This window comes from Enhydra lutris, unplaced genomic scaffold (genome assembly GCF_002288905.1).
Source record: "Enhydra lutris kenyoni isolate GAN:26980312 unplaced genomic scaffold, ASM228890v2 scaffoldscaffold38, whole genome shotgun sequence".
Lineage (NCBI taxonomy): Eukaryota > Metazoa > Chordata > Mammalia > Carnivora > Mustelidae > Enhydra > Enhydra lutris.
The window spans coordinates 5,677,537-5,699,377 of record NW_019154122.1 but is presented as its reverse complement, the minus strand read 5'-3'; the positions used below and the strand labels follow the sequence as shown (position 1 = coordinate 5,699,377).

General features: G+C 44.3%; 1 protein-coding gene across 1 annotated transcript in view; it reads right to left on the bottom strand.

Moving 5' to 3' along the window:
* Nucleotides 1-254: 254 nt before the first annotated feature.
* Nucleotides 255-21,841, bottom strand: part of LOC111154828 (ring finger protein 186) — a 41,992-nt gene continuing 20,405 nt past the window's right edge. Inside the window, exon 2 of the mRNA XM_022514755.1 lies at nucleotides 255-1,126. Within this exon, the coding sequence (XP_022370463.1) occupies nucleotides 255-1,126 (872 nt within the window). The remainder of the gene's footprint in view (nucleotides 1,127-21,841) is intronic.

Here is a 21,841-nt window from a genome sequence, read left to right as displayed (position 1 = left end):
GCCCCTTGCGGCGGTCAAGGAATCTGCGCCCCCTCCAAGACCCCGGGCGGTTTAGATGCACTGCGTCCTGGGCAGACGTAAGTCTATCACCCAGGCACATAGCTCTTGACCCAACACAACCCGGCTTTGGCTCGCAAGTCCAACGGGTATTTAATCCTCCAAGGGAAGCAGCCTTCGTTCAGAGTCCCTTCACCTGGTCGCTGTGAGCCTAACAGGGCCCAAGAGGCAGCAGGTGCCGTCTCTTCAGGGCGTGCTCAGGCGATGGAAGAGATCTCGCTGTGTTTCCGTACTCGGCAGAAAACAGTCCCGGGGGAGGGACAGCAGCTGCGCTGGCTGCTGGCGTGACAGCAGAAGACCGAGGACATTAGCAGGGCAAAGGCGATCACGGAGGTGAGCACCCACCAGATGACGCCCGGGTAGACAAAGGGCAGAATGAGGACAATGAGCAAGACCAGCAGGATCAAGTGCACGGCCAGGCGCCGGGCGGCCACGCGGTTGGCGTTCACCTCGTCCTGCTCATCCTCTCCCGCAACGCCCGGGTACCCTGCCGCCAAGGGGGCGGAATCTGCCAGTCTCTGCGGACACAGCCGCACCTCTGGCCACGGCCGGCCCAGTAGCCCCACCACGGCCTCCTGGTCGCGCAGGCTGCAGATGAGGCCCCCGGGGACAGAGGTAGCCTGGCGGCACAAGGGGCAGGTGACGGACCAGGTGTTGTCCTGGACACACAGCAGGAGCTTGAGGCAGACGGCACAGAAGGAGTGCTGGCAGCCCAGCAGCTTGGCCGGCCGGGTACAGCTGTAGGGCTCCCGGCACACCAAGCACTCCAAGTCGCCATCCACCGAGCCCCAGTGCCCCCCTGTCGGGCCCGCGGCCTTGGCGGAGGGGGATGTGGCTCTTGCGGAGATGGGCTGGGGCTGCTCTGGGACCGGCGGCTGCGGGATGTCTGCACAAGCCATTCTGGGCTCGGAGTCAGCAGGACCGGGCAACTCGGGGCCTGGGCGTGGACGAAGGGTGACCGCCGGCGCCGCTGGGACCTGGATGCTGTCTGGCCTCGGGCGGGGGGTCTCAGCCTCCCTCGCCTCCTCCTCAGGCGCCTGGTGACAGCAGCTGTTTATCACCCCTTCTCCTGGGGCTGCTCAGCTTGGCTCTTGGCTTATGTCTTCTCCCGAGTTATTATTATTTATTTTCTGGAAACCTAGGGTTAATCAGTAACTCGTGAGCCTGGGGACCTTGAGTTGCCTGATAGGAAGGCCGGAGGGGGGCAGGGCCTGAACTGTGAGTCAGGACTTTCCGGTTGGGACCAGGTGTCTCAGGAGCCCCAGCAAGATGGTACCTGATGAGCTCTCAGATGCATTAGGATCCCCACCCTCTCCTGCCCCCTGGAGCCTTTAAAAAATGCAGATCTCTAGGCCCCAAACCCAAAGACTGCAATCCTCTGGCAAGTCTAGGTGGGATTTAAGAACCTCTGGTCACAGTTAACAGACATCTCTGATCATGATGTTGATGAGGATGGCCGGGAGAACCCACTTTGAGAAATCCCACCCCTAGCCAGATTTCAGACAAAACCTTCCAGAGGTCAAGATGGGTGGACAACAGTTTTGTGCTTTGAGCACATTTGCTGACAGGTGACCTCGTGTAAAAGAGACATGAAGGGGGAAAAAAAAACAACTGAGTGGGTGGCAAGGGGTGGTGGGGCATGGGAAGAAAGCCCGGGCCCACACAGAAAAACCCAAACCCAAACTGCTCACGGGTCTCTCTCGTACCTGCTATTGTAGCCAGGTGCTTCCTTGTCCCAGCAGCTGTACGGACAGCTACGGAGTCACGAGCATCACGCTTGGGGCCTGCTTTGCCTGCACCTATCCAATGACAGGTGTTATTTTTGGGCGTGGGGAACATATGTCCTTGGGGGTCGTAAGAGCCACTGCCCTTTATTTGGGGTTACTGTGAGCCAAGCCCTGTGCCAGGTGGTCTCCTGGGGTCCCACCACAGCCTGTAAGCGAGGCGCTATGAGGCCCGGGAGCAAAGACGGGGTGTTGTCAGGGCAGGCTGGCTGACAGCCTCCCAGGTGAACTCCCATGGGGCCAGGGCCCTGTGGAATCTGCCAGGACCCAAGGTCAGGTTCCCAGGAACTCAGTCTCACCAGCTCACATGGCCTCCAGGCGGCTGACTCCACCTGGCAGGACTCACGCGGAACTGACGGATGTGTGCAGCGTGCAGTTAAGAAAACGGGATCACCCTATGTTGCCTTGACCATCGGAGGGTGGGGTGGCACAGTCCATTCCTTCAAAACATGCCTCATGTCGGCTGCATCGACTCCAGGAGGACGTGCCGAATGGTCCTTTCCAGCTCATGTCACCTGTTGAGGTCCACACAGGGTCCCGCTCTTTCCATCCAGCTCTTTCCTCCACCCCAAGGGGCAGGCACTGCCCTCCTGCTCCACCCTGCCCCACCCCTGACTGGGCTTCTGTCTTGGAAATCCAGTTCCCAAATTCCACCTCTGCCAAGGTGTTTCTTCTCTGCCCTCAGCTTGACCGGTTGTTTCTTCTCACTAATGCTTTCCCCCAAGTCAAGCTGAAGGGGGCCTCGGATCTGACTCTGGGCTTCCATTTTTACCCCATGCCAAGCATCCATCTTGCCTTCTCCAGGGGCCGGTCCTGTTTTTCTTTGAGGCAACCATTTCTGACCACTGTAGTTACCATTCTGAGGAAGGGGAAAGGAGATGAGATTCAGCAAAACCCATCAGCGTATTCCGTCCGTCCTATTGGCTGCAGCCGTTGATTTCCACCCAGGCAAGTGATCTAAACCAAGCCAATGAGATTCAACTCTGGAACTTCCAATGAGAAGCTTCCCTTACTGCTAGGTTTCCACACTGGTGGATGGGCCCCTGGGCCTGCTAGGACCACCGGGTCAGAGAGCCTGTCTGAGAGTAAGGCGAGCGCAAAAGAAAGATGAGAAGAGAGTCAGAAACAGCCCTTATAACATTGTTTGAACGCCTGGATCCAGCCATACCTGCAGCGAGAGCTCTATCTTCAGATTTTTTAGTTATATTAATCTATGAAACCCACCCCTGTTTTCATTCTTCAGCCAGCTCAAGCTGGATTTCTGTCCCTTGCATGAGAAAGTCTTCTGAGTAACATAGCAAGAGATGAAGAGAAGAAGCCTTTACTTGCTGTCGGACGCAGGGTCAAGCATCACAAGACGATCAACCCGTACATGGCCAAGAGTGAACGAACGCCTGTGTGTTCCCATGCTCAAAGGGAATCTGTCTTTTCACTGCTTTGACTCATATCAAATACTACTATTCTGTGTCTGCTAAACCCTGGGAAGGGTTGGGGATGGAGGAGAAAAAATTTGTTGAATTGTATTCTTTTATAATGAGAAATAGAAAATCAGGCGGACAACACAGTGACGTCAGCATGGCTAGTGCTCCCCCCGCCCCCGCACCTCTGCTAGCCAGCTCTAGGGAGAGCGAAATAATCAAAAAGGTTGCTTGCTGGGTGAGCTTGTCATCAGACCAAGGGAAACTATTTATGGGTCGTGTCTAAAAAGGAAAATTTGATATCACTGGGCAACCATCATTAAAATTTATTATGGGGCGTCTGGGTGGCTCAGTTAGTTAAGCGTCTGCCTTCTGCTTGGGTTGTGATCCCAGAGTCCCTGGATGGAGCCCCACATATGGCTCCCTGCTCAGCGGACAGCCTCTTCTCCCTCTGCCCCTCACCCTGCTCATGCTCTCTCTTGCTTATTATCTCTCTCTCTCTCTCTCTCTCTTTCTTAAATAAATAAATAAATAATGTTTTAAAAAAAAGGAAAATATATTGGTTGTAACAGCCCAAATATTACAGGAAAATAGAAAGTAGAACATGGAAGTTCCTTTGACTACTGCTCCTGAGAATGATGGCTTTTCACAGCACATTCCATCGTGTTTCTTGCATCCTGCCATGGTAGTTTGGGAATTTATTTATTTATTTATTTATTTATTTATTTATTTATAATAGTGCAACACAGGGCTTGAACTCATAACCCTGAGATCAAGACCTGAGCTGAGATCAATGGTCGGACGCTTAACCCACTGAACCTCACAGGTGCCCCAGTACTTTGTTTCTTAAAGGTGCTTTGGCTTAACGATCTAGCATCAGCACTGGCTTTAAACTGGACATCCAGCGCTTGTCACTTGACTAGCCATGTGACCTTAGGCAAGTCATTTCAGCTTCATTGAGGCTCTGATTTTAATTTGGTCAAACAGAGACATTAACATTGTAGAAATTGTGGGAGACAGTGCTTAAGCCCCCCACCTCCATTTGACTGTTCAGGGAAGACTCAGTAAGGTAGGCACCTTGCTTTGTAACCGACCTCGATGTCATTAATCTCTCCCAGGGACATGGAGATAAGATGGTTTGGTGATCTCGTTAGCTGGTGCCTCTCAAGGAGGACTGAATATGTGCAGGGATCTGGAGCGTAGCCTGAATCAGCGCTGTCTCAAGGGAAGTACAAAATGTGTCCAGAGACGTAACATGCAAATTCATCTCGGATTCTCAATTCTGCTCTGTGTTATGTTTGTGTTTGCTGTAATATGAAAATATGAAACCTTTGAGTCCTTCCACATCTTCAAACAAAATATATTTGTTTTTTAATTGCTGTACAAATATGAACTCATTTGTTCTTTGTAAAGTCTTTTATTCCCCCCCCTTTAAAGTGCATTTTCTTCTGTCCAGTGGCTTCCTCCAACCCTGTGGCTCTACGGAGCTTGAGAAGTACAGTCTCGAGGGAGATAGACTTCCACAGTCCACTGCCAGTGGGGAAGCCAGAGCCAGTTCTCCTGATGGACCCCCTGGGCACGTCGTGCTGGTAACCACAGACCGACACCCTGCAAAGACATTGCTGATCTGAGCTGAAGGCCTGTTTCAAGTTCACCAGGGGAGGAGTGAGAAAACAGCAACGTCATGAGGTTAAAGTGTTTGATCCATGCCTGGCCTCTGATCTTGGCCAACGCACGGTCGCTCCACATTCCAGCTTCCACCAAGGACTGCGCCCCATTCAGATGCCCCATCATCTTCAGTCCTCTCTGCCCTGAGCTGGCTGGTGTCTCAGCTCACAGCCTTATTCTAGAATTCCTGCCTCTGTGCACATCAGGACCCTGCCCCCTACACCTCCTCCGCCCCCCCCACCTCCCTCCCTCCCTCAGCCCCAAGCATCTGTGGTCTGAAGACAGTGTGCTAGAGGAGACAGAGGAATAGCATTTGGAACAAAGTCACAGTATCAAGATGACGAAGATCAAGTACAGAGGAGAGGGAGAGACGAAGCACCCACTGCGGGACGTTTGAAACTGTGCTTTGCTTTCTTTTACTGTTTTTAAAAAATAATTACATGAAGAAAATCCATGTTTATTTATAGAAAAGGAAATTGCTGATGAGCAAAAAGAAAAAGAATATCAGTAATCAGCAGTCTCACAGCCCACAGAAAACCAGTTTCGAGATCTCCTTTCAGACTTCTGTCTGTGCATACTTACACAAAGAAAGTGTTTGCCCATTACAAGGGGACTCTGTTATTTATATTTTGATAATCTGTATTTTTACCTATGAGTTTATCATGCATTTCTTTCCATATTAATACACGTACTTCAAACATTCCTGAAGGGGGTGGGATATTCTGTCTCATGAATGTACCGTATTTTCGTGAATCAGTTCCCATGAGGACCATGTCTAGGCTTTCCCATTTTCCAGCATTATCAGCAATCCTGGGATGTACATCCCCAAACATGTGTTTTTTGTGTCTGGCCCTTTCAAAGTTTCCATATGTACATGATTTCTCTAGAAGCCGTTTTGGCTGGGGAGCATCTGGTAGGTCAGGTCCCAAACCTAGATCTACGTTGAGTTGTCGATGGCCCTGCTTTAAGCCCCAAAGCCTGGAACTGTCAGCTGATGGGCTGTATGTGGATGAAGCCACTTTTGACCAATTCAGAATCATCACCGTGCCTCTCTCCCCGAGGTTTCAGAAATCAGGTAACGAACCCTAAGACCACATTTTCTTTGAATTCACAGTAATTCTAGGGTCTAGATCCATTTCCCAATGCCACCTCTGAAATTACTTTCCGGTCCCTCCCACTTCTTATCTCTTTGCCGGGCTCTAGTTCAGACTTCAACTTGGAATTCTTCCTTGATCCCCTCTGTCTACCTCCTAGGGTCTAGTCCTGAGACCCCAGCCCCTTAACTGCTCCCTCAGCTCCATGGAGCTAAGCCATGGGCAAAGGAAACCCCACCCTTTGCATGTGGCCCGGGCCCTGAGGGGAGCACGTCTGTCCTCACGTGGTGGAGGTGGAGCGTCTCCTGTGTTCTGAAAGGTCCTTGTCTTTGTCTTCTGCAACCTCTTTCCTGTGACCTCCAGTTGTGTGAACTGAGAAGATGAGTCCAGGAAAAGAGGGGTTGGAGGAAGAGGTGTTCTTATTGCATCACCAGAATAACAGAGCACTGGAAGTCTGGTCCCAGTTGGATGCCATGGCCTTAGACTACCAATGGGCCAACTCTACTAAACGCCTCGCTGAGAGATATTTTAGTTGGAGTTTAGTTCACCCATTCTTCCAGATCTTAATTTTTCATACTGTGTCCATGCAACTCTAGCTTTCTGTGAGCTTCTTAAAAGGTACTCCTGGAAAAATGGGGGTGGGTGGAGAAGAAGGTTCCAGAGACAAACATGGGAGAGAATGCATCCTTTACCTGAACTTGGAGATTCACATGGATGCTGGAGTGTTAAAAGCTCTTTGAAATCCCATTGTTAGAAAACCTGCTTGATTTTGTTTAATCCCGATTTTATCTTGAACTTCTCTGACTGTGGAACTGGTTTCCTATAGAGTACTTTTCATTGCCACGTAAAATTTTGGGGGTACTGAGAAACAGTTTGGGAAGTGCTGTTGGATCCAACTAAGTCACCAGAAAATTGCATTTGCCTCCATGTTTTCTAAAGACTCTCACTGAATTGTACTTGGGACTATTTTGTTGGCTTTTTTCCCCCCAAAGGGCACTCTAACAAATAGGCTTATAAAACCACTACTGCATGGACATTCAGGGATGTGGCCGGGGACACCTGTGTCTGACACTACTCGGTGTCACTCAGTGACACCTATATATACACACACACACACACGTGAAAAATGTTCTTTTGGTTTAAGTGCTGGAAAAACCTTTGTTTCATCTTAGGGCAGATTGTCTGTCGACACTACTTAGATATTCCAAATTATATATTGTAGCTTCCCATTTTTGCTTTGGCCGCCAGGAAGCTCAACCTTAGCTGTGGTGAAATATCCTACTTAGCATGTGGTGCTGCTGCAGCCCATCCCCATCCCCTTAGGGTACATTTCCTATTCTAGTTTATGGTTTATTTAGTCTTGAGGTCTGATGTTCCATCTTTGGATTTATATTTCATTTATATACATATACATATATATACACATATACATATACATATACATATACATATATATATATAATATATAAAAATAATTCCAAAATGTTTGTACAAAGAGGAGATGTAGACAAAAAGAAGAAGAAACATGGAGATAGAATAATAGAAGAAAACTTGGTAAATGCAGAGGGGAGGGAGAGTGGACATGTAACGTGGAATTCCTTGCTTGAAAAGAAGCCCATGGGCTCTCGCCTCCTTTGACTCACACTGTCCTGGATCCAGGAGCCTGGAGACGATGTGTGCCCATCTGGGAACACCTCTCCACTTGTCCTCGGCTCACCACATTCCAGGGAGCACAGACGTGGGATCTGGACCACTGGGCCATGTGAAAATTAGTCCTCCTAGGTATGGTCTGTGACTGTACACTCTGTTCTGCAGAGTGATCAGCCCAAGGTTAAGAGGCGGCCAAACCAGCCTCTCTTTTCTCCACAATGTCCAGTCCTGGCCTTTGCAGAGTCTTCCTGGGAGGAAGACACTCGACTACACATTAGAGTCTCCTGGGCACCTGGGCTTTGAGTCATGGTGGGATGGCTATTTTTGAGCAGATTGGCGGGACAGACAACTGCGTTTATTTTTTTTTTATTTTTAACTTATTTTTTATTTAGAGTCAGTAAGCCAAGATACAGCACATCATTAGTTTTTGATGTAATGTTCAATGATTCATTAGTTGTGTGTAAATTGGAGATGCAGAACTCTGAGGAGCCAGGTTAACCTAATTATTAGCTTCCTCGTCTACTTAATGGAGATGAAAATTGTGTCTGTGCCAGGAATCTTTTGGTCATAGGAGTCAGAAAACTCAACTCAAGCTTGCACAGCCCATGAGGAAAGGGAGTTTGTTGGTTCATGTGACTGGGAAGTCCAGAGGCATCTGGCTCCGAGTGAACCTTAGCCTGGGGCTCTCACAGGAACTACTGTTTGTTGAATGTTGTCATGGCTTAGTCACTAACTTCCCACCACACACACCTAGGAAATAGAGTTTATTTCTACTCTGTGGATGAGGAAACTAGGTCACAGAGAGGGTAGATGGTGCTACATGGCTAGCAGGGAGGGAGGGGTCTGGGTCTTGCTCCAATGCTCCAGCCTCTCAGTTAGATTCCTCCTTTGCCAGCAACGTGTGTGTGGGTAACATGTACCTTTAAGGGTAAATAAGGAGCCCCTAACACCCGGCCCTGCCTACCCCAGCACTCCTACCTCACCACCACGATCTGCTTTGAGCTCCATGACTGATCTTATGAGCCCATTCATCCTTGTGTTCTCAGTCGCCACTTGGACTCCAGACTCCCAGGTCACACCTCTTCTTGGGTCACTGATCTCCAAAAGGCTCTATCATGCCCTATTCAGTCCCCTTCTCCCACTCATCCCTGACTCCTAAAAACCTTCCATTGTGCCCTCTGGGATTGGGTTATCAACAAAAATATCTCCATATCTTGACTTCTTCCCTGGACATTCCCTTTGCCCACACATGTGACCAGGAACCCAGCTCCCTCTTGGGATTCTGCTGCCCCTGCTGCCCTCTCAGGTGGAAGCTGTTGGTCCTCTTACCACCCTTGTACTGAGGGGTCTGGAGGTGGCCAATTGTCCTCTTACATCCTTATTGTCACATGTAGACCCTTCTCCCTCCCCTCTTCCTGAAACCTCTCAGGTTTGGACTTAACTGTCATCAGATACCAATTTCTACTGTCTTCATTGATTTCTGGGTCATTCCCCTCACTTCCCAGTGATCTGGGCTCCTGGCTCACTGTTGCTTTCCCCCCTACATCCAGTCTGAATTTGTGATGCTTGTAACACATTTGTGTCTGATCCTTCCAAGCACCGGAACTCTCAGTTCCTTGACCATCCCTCTTCCTATGATCTTGACTCCCACCCAACACAGTATCTCAGTCCTCCAACCATGTTTTGCTTTTACTAATAAGCCACAATGTTAACTTTGTGCATCCAACTCTCTACCTACCACTTCCTGTCTTTCTAGTTCACTTTCTTTAATACCCAAACTCTGACAATCCCTGGACATTGGAACCTCCAGTGCTCCTATCAGTGTTTTGTGGCCTCTTGTCTTTTGGTGTCCTCACTCCCTTTCTTCCCCAGCTACAATTCCATAACAACCACTTGACTTGATGAAATCCAGCTCTCCATGTGTTCTGTGCCTGTCCCAGGGAAGCTAAACAAAGCTGGAGGAAAACATACAACCAAGCTCACTATGATCTTCCAATGGGGCTTTAATACTTCCAGGCAAGGACCCACCAGGTCTTTAGTCCATTGATTCTCCCCTCTCCAGAATGGCTAGTTTGCATCTTCTGCTCTCTCCTGAAACCTCCATTTCTTCCCATCCTTACTCTTACCTGTTGACCTTGTTGCCCATTTATTGAGATAATGAAAAGAACTTCCTTAGTCTGCCCCGCCCCACATGCCATCCACCAGGACCTGCCCCCACATTCTCTGCTTCCCCTCCTGTTCCCATAGGTAAACTTCTGTGCTTCTGGCTAAAATCAGTACTTCCATTTGTGAACTCCACACCCTCTCCTTGGGTCTGGCCAAGGCCATTGCACAGACAATTCTCTCCTTTCTTTTGTACAACATCACTTCTCTTGCCTCCTTCAGGATCATTCCCAAAAGCATAAAAACATCTATTATTTTTCTTATAAATTCTTCTCAGGTGGGTATGCAACATTTTTCAAAAATAGATCACATATTAGACCATCAAACAAGTTTCAATAAATTTAAAGGGATTGAAGGCATATAAGATATGTTCTCTGACTACCATAGAATAAAATTAGAAATCAGTAATTGAAGGAAATTTGGGAAGTTCACAAATATGAGCTAATTAAATAGCATGCTCCTAAATAATTAATTGGTCAAAAAAGAAATCACAGGAGAAATTAGAAAACACCTTGGTATGAATGAAAACAAAACCACAATGTAGCAAAAGTTATGGTATGTAGCTAAAACAGTGCTGAGAAGGAAATTAATGACTATAAACGTCTATATTAAAAAAGAAAAAAAGATTCCAAATGAATTACCTGAACTTCTACTTCAAAAGTCGACAGAAGAAGAAAGAGAAGGAGGAGGAGGAGAGTTGGAGGAGAAGGAGGAGGAGGGGAAAGGTAAACTAAACCTGAATAACAGAAGGGAGAAAATAAAAAAACAGAAAATAAAATAAAAAAACAAAAAACAGAAGGGAGAAAATAATGATTAAATGAAACAGAAGATAGAGAAATAATAGAAAAAAATTAATAAAACAAAAAGATATTTCTTTGGAAAGATCAATGAAATTGACATACCTTTAGTTAGACTAACCAAGAAAAGAAGAGAGAAGACTTAAATTACAAAAGTAATGATTAAAAAGGGTCATTACTACTGACAGTACAGAAATAAAAAGGACTATAAGGGAATACTATGAACAGTTATATGTCAATAAATCAGACAACCTAGATGAAATGGGCAAATTCCTAGAAAGATACACATTATTAAAACTGATTCAAGAAGAAATAGAAAATCTGAATAGACTTATAACCAGAATGGAGATGGAATTAATAATCAAAAAATTCTCACAAAGAAAAGTACAGGACTAGATGGTTTCACTGAAGAGTTCTAGCAAATGTTTAAAGAATAATTAGAACCAATTCTTCCAAAAGAAAATAGAAGGGGAGGGAACACCTCTGAACTCATATATTCCCCTAAGACCAAAACTAGACAAAGACATCACAAAGAAAAAAAAAATAGAGACCAACATTCCTTATGACTGTAGATGCAAAAACCCTTGACAAAATTTAGCAAACAAATTCCAGCAGAAAATAAAAATAATTATATTCCATAACTAGCTGGGCTTCATCCCAGAAATGCAAAGATTGGTTCAATATAAAAGATCAATTAATATATTACACAATTTTAATAAAATAAATGAGAAAAGCCATATGATCATCCCAATAGTTGCAGAAAAAGCATTTGGCAAAATTCAACACACTTTCATTATGAGAACACTCGGGAAGCTAGGAATGGAAAGGAACTTCCTCAATTTGATAAGGGGCAACCACAAGAAAACCCTATTGAAAACCTAGCTGTTGCTTTGTTTTGTTTTGCTTTGTTTAGTTTTTCACAGAAATTGACAAGCTGATTTTAAAATTCATATGGAAATGTAATGGACCCAGAATAATCAAAACAGCTTTTAAAAAGAAGAACGAAGTTATAAGACTCAGTTCCTGATTCAAGAATTACCACAAAGCTACAGTTATCAATACCATGTGGTGTTAGCAGAAAGGTAAATGTAGAGTTCAGGGGAGTTGAGAGTCTAGAAGTAAAATCATACATTAATGGCCAATTGATTTATTTCCTTTTTTAAAAGATTGTATTTATTTATACGAGAGAGAGAGTGCAGAGAGAGAGAAAGTGAGGGAGAGAGAGAGAGAGCATGAGTCGGGGAGGGGACAGACGGAGATGGAAGGGGAGAAGCAGCTCCCCAATGAGCAGGGAACCCAACACAGACTTGATCCCAGTCAGACCTGAGTCACCCAGACACCCCTATGGCCAACTGATTTTCAATGAGGATGCTAAAACAACTCAACACAGAGAAATTGTCTTTTCTTTTTTTAAAAAAGATTTTGTTTATTTATTTATTTGTCAGAGAGAGAGAGAGACAGAGACAGAGAGCACAAGCAGGCAGAGTGGCAGGCAGAGGCAGAGACAGAAGCAGGCTCCCCATTGAGCAAGGAGCCCAATGTGGGACTTGATCCCAGGACCCTGGGATCATGACCTGAGCTGAAGGCAACAGCCTAACCAACTGAGCCACCCAGGTGTCCCAGAAATTGTCATTTCAACAAACGATGCTGGTTCAACTGGATATCCATGTACCGAAGAGTGAGGTTGGACATTCTATATGAAAATTAACTCAAAATTCAACAAACCTAAATTTAAGAACTAAAACTATTAACATGCAAAACACAGAGATGGGAATCCTCATGACCTTGGATTAAGCAACAGTCTCTAGGTCTGACACGTAGAACACAAGCAGCCGAAGGGAAAATATAGATAACCTGACCAAAACTGGCAAAGACACTCTCACGAATGTGAAAAGAAAATCCATAGAACAAAAGAAAATACTTAAAAATTCTATGTCTGGTAAGGTTTTGGCATCCAGAACACATAACAAACTCTTATGACTCAACAGTAAAAAGACAACCCAATTAAAACATGGGCAAAGGGGGCACCTGGGTGGCTCAGCAGGTTAAAGCCTTTGCCTTCAGCTCAGGTCATGATCCCAGGGTCCTGGGATGGAGCTCCACATCCGGCTCTCTGCTCAGTGGGGAGCCTACTTCCTCTTCTCTCTCTGCCTGCCTCTCTGCCTACTTGTGGTCTTTGTCTGTCAAATAAATAAATAAATAAAATCTTAAAAAAAAATAGGCAAAGGAGTAGACATCATTTCTCCAAAGAAGATACATAAACAGTAATTGATAAGCATAAGAAAAGATGCTCAATATCATTACTTATTAGCAAAATGCAAAGCAAAACCACAATGAGATACAACTTTCACCCACCAGAATGACTGTAATAAAACAAGCAAACAGTAACTGGTGTTGGGGAAATTGAAACCCTCATGATTGCTAGTGGGAAAGTAAATCATACAGATACTTTGAAAAACATTTTGGCAGTTTCTCAAAAAGTAAAACAAGATTACCCAGTACTTGGCAGTTATACTCCTGGGTATATACACAAGAGAATAAAAAAACATATTCACATAAAAACTTGTGCCATGGGGCGCCTGGGTGGCTCAGTGGGTTAAAGCCTCTGCCTTCGGCTCGGGTCATGACCCCGGGGTCTTGGGATCGAGCCCCGCATCGGGCTCTCTGCTCGGCGGGGAGCCTGCTTCTCCCTCTCTCTCTGCCTGTCTCTCTGCCTGCTTGTGATCTCTGTCTGTCAAATATATAAATAAAATCTTTAAAAAAAAAAAAAACTTGTGCCATGTCCACAATAGCCCAACTAAGGAAAGAACCTAGATGTCCATCCACAGATGAATGGATAAAGAAGATGTGGTATATATACACATTGGAATACTATGCAGTCATCAAAAGCAACGAAATCTTGCCATTTACAACGATGTGGATAGAAGTAGAGGGTATTATGCTGAGCGAAATAAGTCAATCAGAGAAAGACAATTATCATATGATCTCCCTGATATGGGGAATTTGAGAGGCAGAGTGGGGGGCTTGGGGGATAAGGGAGGAAAAAATAAAACAAGATGGGATGGGGAGGGAGACAAACCATAAGAGACTCTTAATCTTACAAAACAAACTGAGGGTTGCGGGGGGTAGGGGGGTAGGGAGAGGGTGGTTGAGTTATGGAATTGCGGAGGTTATGGGCTATGGTGAGTGCTGTGAAGTGTGTAAACCTGGGGATTCACAGACCTGTACCCCTGGGGCTAATAATACATTGTATGTTAATAAAAATAATAATAAAAAAACAAGCTTGTGAATGAATGTTCATGGCAGTATTATTCACAATAGCCAAAAAAAGTGAAAATAACCCAAGTGCATTAACCGATAGAGAGACAGAATGTACTTTATTCATACAATGGCATTTGGCTGTAAAAATGAATAAAGTTATGACACATGCAGCAACATGGAAGAACCTTGAAAACTCTGTGCTAAATTAAAGAAGTCAGATAGAAAAGGTCACATATTGTTTGATCCCACTTATAATGTCCCCAGCAGGCAAATATGTAGAGTCAGAAACCACACTATTGATGATAGGGGATAGAAGGAGAAGATTTGGAGAGTGACTTCTAATGGGTTTGGAGTTTCTTTTTGGGGTGATGAAAATATTCTGGAATTAGATAATGATGATGTTGGCACAACCAGGCGAATATCCTAAAAGACAATAAATTGTGCACCTTAAAAAATTATTTATTCATTTGTCAGAGAGAGAGAGAGAGAGAGAGAGAGAGAGAGAGAACACAAGCAGGAGAAGTGGCAGGCAGACGGAGAAGTAGGCTCCCCACTGGGCAGAGAGCCCAATGTGGGGCTCGATCCCAGGACCCTGGATTCATGACATGAGCTGAAGGCAGACATTTAACTGACTGAGCCATCCAGGTGTCCCTAAATTGTGCACTTTAAACGAGTGAATGTTATAGGATGTGAGTTACAGCTCGATAACTCGCAGGACCTAAGTTTTCACTGCTGGGGAAAGAAGATACAAATATTGAAAGGGAGAAAACTAGAATAAACTCTGAGGTTTTGAATTAGAATTAGGGGTCGGTGTGAACTCTTGGCTTTCAGTGAAAAAAGAAAAGGTTCAGAAATAAATATAGATGTGTGTGTGTGCACATGTGTATCCTTATCTCTTTGCGGAAGGGGCCTGGGAGCAGTGACACCCCCATAGTGATCCTCAGAGACAGCTAGCCTACTCAGATCTTGTTTCTAAATAACATTCTCTATCAAGGACTCTGCTAAGGAGTCCAGGGAAGCAGAGCGCCTTGGAGAAATGGTTGATCCCAAGGCCTGGGGAGGAGCCCCGAACATCATATGGTTGCCAGAAAAAAAAAAAAAAAAGAGTAAATGGTCAAAGGGCAATGTTCCACTGTCCAAATCAAGGACAATTTGGCAATAAAATAATTAATGATAATAATGGATTAAAACTCATGAAATGAAATAAGAAGAGTCTATATAGATACAAATTCATAAAGGAATGAATTGAAAATGTCATGAAGAAAAGGATAGTTACAGAGTTTGAAAGTATTAACCCACACAAAGGGAAAGAGAATAAAGTATGGTGCTGGCAGGCACCACCTTAATCAAGAGATAAAAATGAACATCAATAATGGGATAGATCTAAAGAATGTTCCCCTTAATAGGACGAAGTGAGAACTCAGCAGTGCTCTTCTAGTGTTCCTGCTGATGATGCGAAACTTCAATAGAATCTTGAGGAAGTATCAGTCAAACCCACACTCAGGGACGATCTATGAAATCTTAAAAAATGTTAAGATCATTCAAGTCAAGGAAAAGCCAAGAAACTGTTCCAGATTAAACGAGTCTCAGCATGTGATTTTGAACTCAATCTTTTTGCTATAAAGGACCTTGTTGGGACAATCAGTGAAGCTTGCATGAGGTCTCTGCATCAGATGGTGTTTATTTCCTGATTTTTATAGTTTTAGTGTATGATGGAATGTCTGTATTTGGGGGAGACATATACTGTTGTATTTGGGGGTGATGTGTCAGGCTGGTAATTTTTTCTCAAATGGTCAAGGAAAAAAAGCTCTTTGTGTCCATGGTATGCTGGAGTCCACTATGGTTGTATTTTCCCACCTATGCATTCAGTAACATCACGTGTTGGTAGCTTGAAATTGTGGTGGGAGTATTTATACCATGGCAATTAGCAAATGTTACAACTCAGGGCTTGTCTGCATTGGTGAGCCAACAGTTGAGCATAAATCAGGATTCTTTGTAGCATCTTTCCAACATTTTGGTACATTTTTTTGTTATTTCAAAAACTTATTAAGTTACAAAAAGGAGAAGATTTATTGACAAGTTACTGTTTCAAACCCTCCTTTGAACAAAGCTTGCAATAAATATATAAACATATTTTTTTACTTAAATAAAATTAAATACAGTATTATACTGTTTCAGGTGTACAAAATTCAGTGGTTCTGTACATTTCTCAGGGCTCATGATGATAAGTGTAGTTTTAATCTCCATTAACTGTTTCCCCTGTCCCCTCACTCACCTCCCCTCTGGAAACTGCCAGTTTGTTCTCTATAGTAAAGAGTTTCTTTTTGGTTTGTTTCCTTCTTTCTTTTTTTTTTTTTTTTCTCCTTGTTCATTTGTTTTGTTTCTTAAATTCCACATGTGAGTGAAATTACATGGTATTTGTCTTTCTCTGACTGACTTAATTCACCTGGTGTTCATTTCACTCTAGGTCCATTCATGTCGTTGCAAATGGCAAAATGTCATGCTTTTTTATGGTTGAGCAATATTCCATCATGCATATGCCCCCTCTCCCCATACATTATACCACATCTTCTTTACCCATTCATTTATTGATGGACATTTGGTCTGCTTCCATATCTTGGTTATTGTAAACAATGTTGTAATAAAAACAGGGATGCATGTATCTTTCAAATTAGTGTTTTTGTTTTCTTTGGTAAGTACTCAGTAGTGGAATTACTGGGTCATATGGTAATTCTAGTTTTAATTTTTTGAGGAACCTCCATACTGTTTGCATAGTGGCTGCAAAAAAGAGAATGTTTGTACAGTGTTTTATAGTTAACAGAAGTATACTCCTGTACCTTCAACTTAAGATTCTTGACAACCCTGGGAAGTAGAAATTATCATGCCCATTATAGAGACAATTAAATTGAGACTGAGATAAGTTGGGATCTTAAATTTTAGAATAATGGCTCTTTTTATATATCTTTGTGCCCTCAGTGCCTGGCATATTCCTTGACATATACTAGTTGCTCAATAATGGTAACCAAATCTCCAAGCAGAAAAGGCAAGTCTCCAATCTAGAACCTAGAGCTATATAAATTCATCCTAAAATAGAATGGACCCCAGGTTGAGCCAAACTTCTCCCTGACCATCTATATCAGCACCCCAGGACCCCAATCATAGTCCTCTCTGTCAGTTTGGTCTTCTTCTCCACACCTGTTCTATGCATCTGAGTTTTCCTCTGGGCCACACTGGGTGGCAAGTTCATGGCCAGCTCTGACAATCCTGGAGCGTTAGTGTTTTTCCTGTGAATGAACTCCACCCACCTTCTTTCTGCCTTCTCTCTGTTGACCTTAATTTTCCTTCTCTCTTTCATAAACAAAGCATAAAGTCTTCTTGCTAACAACTGAGCCATCCTCCTCCGCACGGAGACTTCCAGAAGAGTAATTTCATGTCAGAGTGAAGTCCTGGTTTTATAGCTTTGGCCCCACATCACAGGAAAAATCACCAGGGTTGTCTGGCTTTTTCTTGACAGTGAACTTGTGCTCTAAAATAAACAGCGGTGACTCAAAAAGAAGAGGAAGGAGAGACGGAATATTTTCCTCGTGTAAGGAAGGGTGTGAGGGTGAGGGCATGGGGGTGGTGGAAGGTAGTGCTTGGAATTTCTTTTCCTCCCTTTGGTCACCTTCTGGGGAACTGTCTTCACCCTACAGAGTCAGTATTACCTATTCATCCTCAAGAAATTTGTCTGCCTCCTCTTACAACTGAGTCAGCATCTAGAGGAATCTTCATCCATTTGGTGTCGGGACCACGGTCCGAGCAGGTGGTTGGCATTTTAAGTTTTCTGCCAGCAACACAGTTTGCTCACAAGCAAGTGTATCTTTCATCAGAAATAAAAGGGAACTCATTCCAAACATTTCACTTTATTTTTTTTTTTTAAAGATTGTATTTATTTATTTGAGAGAAGAGACAAAAAGAGCATGAGTGGGGAGGGACAGAAGCAGAGGGAGAAGCAGACTCCCCACTGGGCAGGGAGCCAGATGTGGGGCTTGATCCCAGGACCCAGAGACCATGACCCAAGCCAAAGGCAGATGCTTAACCGACTGAGCGACCCAGGTGCCCCCAAACAGCTCATTTTATTTATTTTTTTAAACTTAAATTCAATTAGCCAACATATAGCACATCATTAGTTTTTTGTTTGTTTGTTTAGTTTTTACTTTCTTTTTTATTTAGGGAGAGTGAAGAACATACTACTTGTGTCTTTGTGATCATTTGCTGAGCTATTATTAATTTGTATTTTTGTTCTCAGAATGATGGATAGCTTCCTGTTTTTCATCCCAAGAAAGTAGCTAGAAGCAGAAATTTCCAGGCCTCCTTAAATCACAGCCCCAGGACTTGAGCTTCTCTGGGTGACCAGAGTGGATTGTCTGCGAGAGGATGGGGCCCCAAGGGTTGGCAGAAACAGCTCCTAGTAGGGAGGAGACAGAGGAGGAATTGGGAGAGCTCTCCCAGAGAATAGGAAGGGTAGGATAGAAAAATTTAACTTGTTCCAGAAAAGAGGAACTGGCAGGACCTCTGATGGGCATGGCTGTGGGCTGAGCAGAGGGAGTTCCAATCCCAGACACAGAGCCCACCTCTGTACCTCCCTGCCCCCCAGCTCCCATTCTGGCCAGGGCCAAAGATGTCCTGTACACAAGCTTGGCTCCAAGGCAACAGAAATGCCATCTTCAAAGTAAGCTGAGATGGTGGGCCAGCAAGTCCAGGGTGGGCTGATGGTCAGAGGGTCTCTCCTGGAATGGTCCAGATTGTATAAGCTCCCAAGGACTTCTGCACAGTTCTTGGCGGAGGAGGGTTTTGCAAAATATGACTGAGATGGAATTTTCTGGCAGCTAGTCAGGTGGGGACTCATTAGCTGATTTAGAAAATGAGCATTTCTTAGGCCAGATCGTTCGGGAGTTTAATGTACACTCATTACACCCATTATATAAACACTTACTTTGGTCCACGTAATGACTTTATACTTCTTTTACTTTCAGATTGAATCTGTATGGGTGTATTTCACTGAATAGTCTATGAGATTCAAGAAAGTTCTGTCACAAACAAAGTCCCACGTTATCCTCACATTACAATTTGAATAAGAGAGGTATTGCCTACTTTGTTAAACAGAGAGAAATCTGATCTATACATGGGTCCCAAAGTGTGTTCCATGGGACACCTATTGCATGGTATGTTTTGCAAACAAATTTGGAAAATGGGGTGTTAAATAGAGTTAAACAAGATTCACTTTTGCATTCCTTCTTATACAAATATGTGCATTTGAATCACCAAGGGATCTATGGAATGGACATAGACAACATTGTTTCCCAAACTTCTTTAATCATAAAACTTCCTCTCCCCTTTTCACATAGAATATTTCCTGGGATGAGGATTCAGCAGGACAGTTTCAGAAATTTGGCCGAGGTTCTAGTCAACTGAACCATGTGGCCCATCACAACCACCAAAGTGGTTTTGGTCTCTGAAAACAGCCAAAGGGGAAAAAGAGATGATGTGCCTTCCCTAGCAAGAAAAGTCCCTTGGACTTGGAGTTGGCAGGCCATACTGGACACACTGCCCCTTCAGGGTCCTAAGCAATGATTACAGCAGCCCCTCATCTTACAGAAGGGGAAACTGAGCCCAAAGAGAGAAATCAACTTGTCCTAGATCACCCAGCCAAGAGCACCGTTCCTGCAATCCCAATGTCCAGCACCAAGAGGTTCAATCTCACTGAGTGGGGGCACTTTTCATACTTCATCTTGTTTAATGTTTAAGAACAATACGTGCACAGAATTTATAACTCTTCATTTCGGGGCACCTGGGTGGCTCAGTGGGTTAAGCCTCTACTTTCGGCTCAGGTCATGATCTCAGGGTCCCAGGATCGAGCCCCGCATCAGGCTCTCTGCTCAGCAGGGAGCCTGCTTCCCCCCTCTCTCTCTGCCTGCCTCTCTGCCTACTTGTGATCTCTCTCTCTCTCTGTCAAATAAATAAATAAAATCTTAAAAACAAACAAACAAACAAACAAACAAAAAAACCTCTTCATTTCATGGCACCAGTAACTATCTATAAAGGTAGGACTGGCAGATAAAATTCAGGACAGTCAGTTGAGTGTGAACTTCAGACAAACAACAAATAATACTTCTATCAAAGAACTATTTATCACTTACTTATATTTTGACTTGCTAAATCTTACAATCTTGCATGAGCCCAAAGCCTTCCAGGAGCTTTTAGCCAAAATGCAGTAGAAAGCATGGAAAGGTTTGACATTAGGTTCACATTCTAATTTGGCCACTTACAGACTTCATGACCTTGGACAAGTGACTTAACCCCTCTGAGCTGCAAACAGCTGGAGTAAGAATTAACCAAAGAAAACATATGGGCAAACTCCCAGCACAGTGCCTGGCATGTATTTGGCACTCAGATATGACAGTTACTATTGTTCTCTTTTACTTAGAATAACACTTTTTTTCTCGGTCTCTTGTTCTGGTTAAAAAAAAAAAAGTGTGATTGTGGATCCTGGGGGCATTAGTTGGAAATGTGTACCTGACTTGGGCGACCTTAAGCACACCCTTCACGCCATCACCTACTACAACCAGAAAATCGCAAAGCAATCAGGAGAGTGTGGGCTTTGGCCCATGTGGCAGGCACAGCTAGAGGCACACCAGGGGTGGGTCCAGGTTTTGTGGAACCTGAAGTTTATGCAATTTGGGGAGGGGGTGTTAAGAAAAAGAACACGAAACTAAGTATATAAAATTAAATATGGGGCGGGGGTGCCTGGGTGGCTCTTGTTGGGTGTCTGACTCTTGATTTCAGCTCAGGTCATGATCTTGGCTCAAGTTATGATCTTGGGGTTGTGGGATTGAGCCCCGTGTTGGGCTCTGTGCTCAACGTGGAGTCTGCTTTTCCCTCTCCCTCTGCTAATCCCTCCGTCCCTGTTCCCCCCAACCCCAAAATAAATTTTAAAAAATTAAATATAGGGCATTGGAGGAGGATGGACAAATGAGTTTCCCTGAAGCTTAAGCTTTATTAGCTTTTCAGTAAACGTATTCTGACGCCAGTCCAGTATCTACTCTCTACTTCCAAATTTACTAATTAAGATATTTATTAAAGATTTTCTTTATTTATTTGACAGAGAGAGACACAGCGAGAGAGAGAACACCTGAGCTGAAGGCAGATGCTTAACAACTGAGCCACCCAGATGCCCCTTCTTAACTTTTTTTTTTTAAAGATTTTATTTATTTATTTGAGACAGAGAGAGAGAGTGGTGGGGAGGGGTGGAGGGAGAGAGAGAAAAGCAGGTTCCATTTAACTGACTGAGCCACCCAGGTGTCTCTCCACTTCTTATTTTTTAACAGAAACCGGATTTTACTTGGGTAGTGCTATGGACTGAATGTTTGTGTCCCTCCAACATTCGTATGTTTCAAGGTCATCCCCAATGTGATGGTATTTGGGAGGGGGGGCTTTGGGAGGTGATTAGGTCATGAGGTGGCATCTTTGTGAATGAGGTTGGTGCCCTTATGAAATAGGCCTCAGCTCTTCTGCCGTGTGAGGTTGCTCATGAACTGGGAAATGGGGTCTTACCAGACACCGAATCTGCCATGGCCTTGATCTTGGGCATTCCAGCTTCCAGAACTGTGAGAAATAAATTTCTGGTGTTTTAAAGTCACCCGTCTATGGTATTTTGTTATAACAGTCCAAACAGACTAAAATAAGGGCAATTGTCCCAGCTAAAAAAGTTAACACTCCCCCCCATTTTCTAGATTCCCTTGCAGCTAGGCATGTGCTTGTGGCCTATCTTCCCAAGGAGATGGTAGCAAAGATCTATTGGTCATACCTGCAGAAAAACAATTATTTCCTTGATTAAAAGGCATAGATTCAGAGGATGCACCTTTGTCTTTGTTCTCTCCCTTCCCAATTCTTCCTTCTGGAGATGAGAA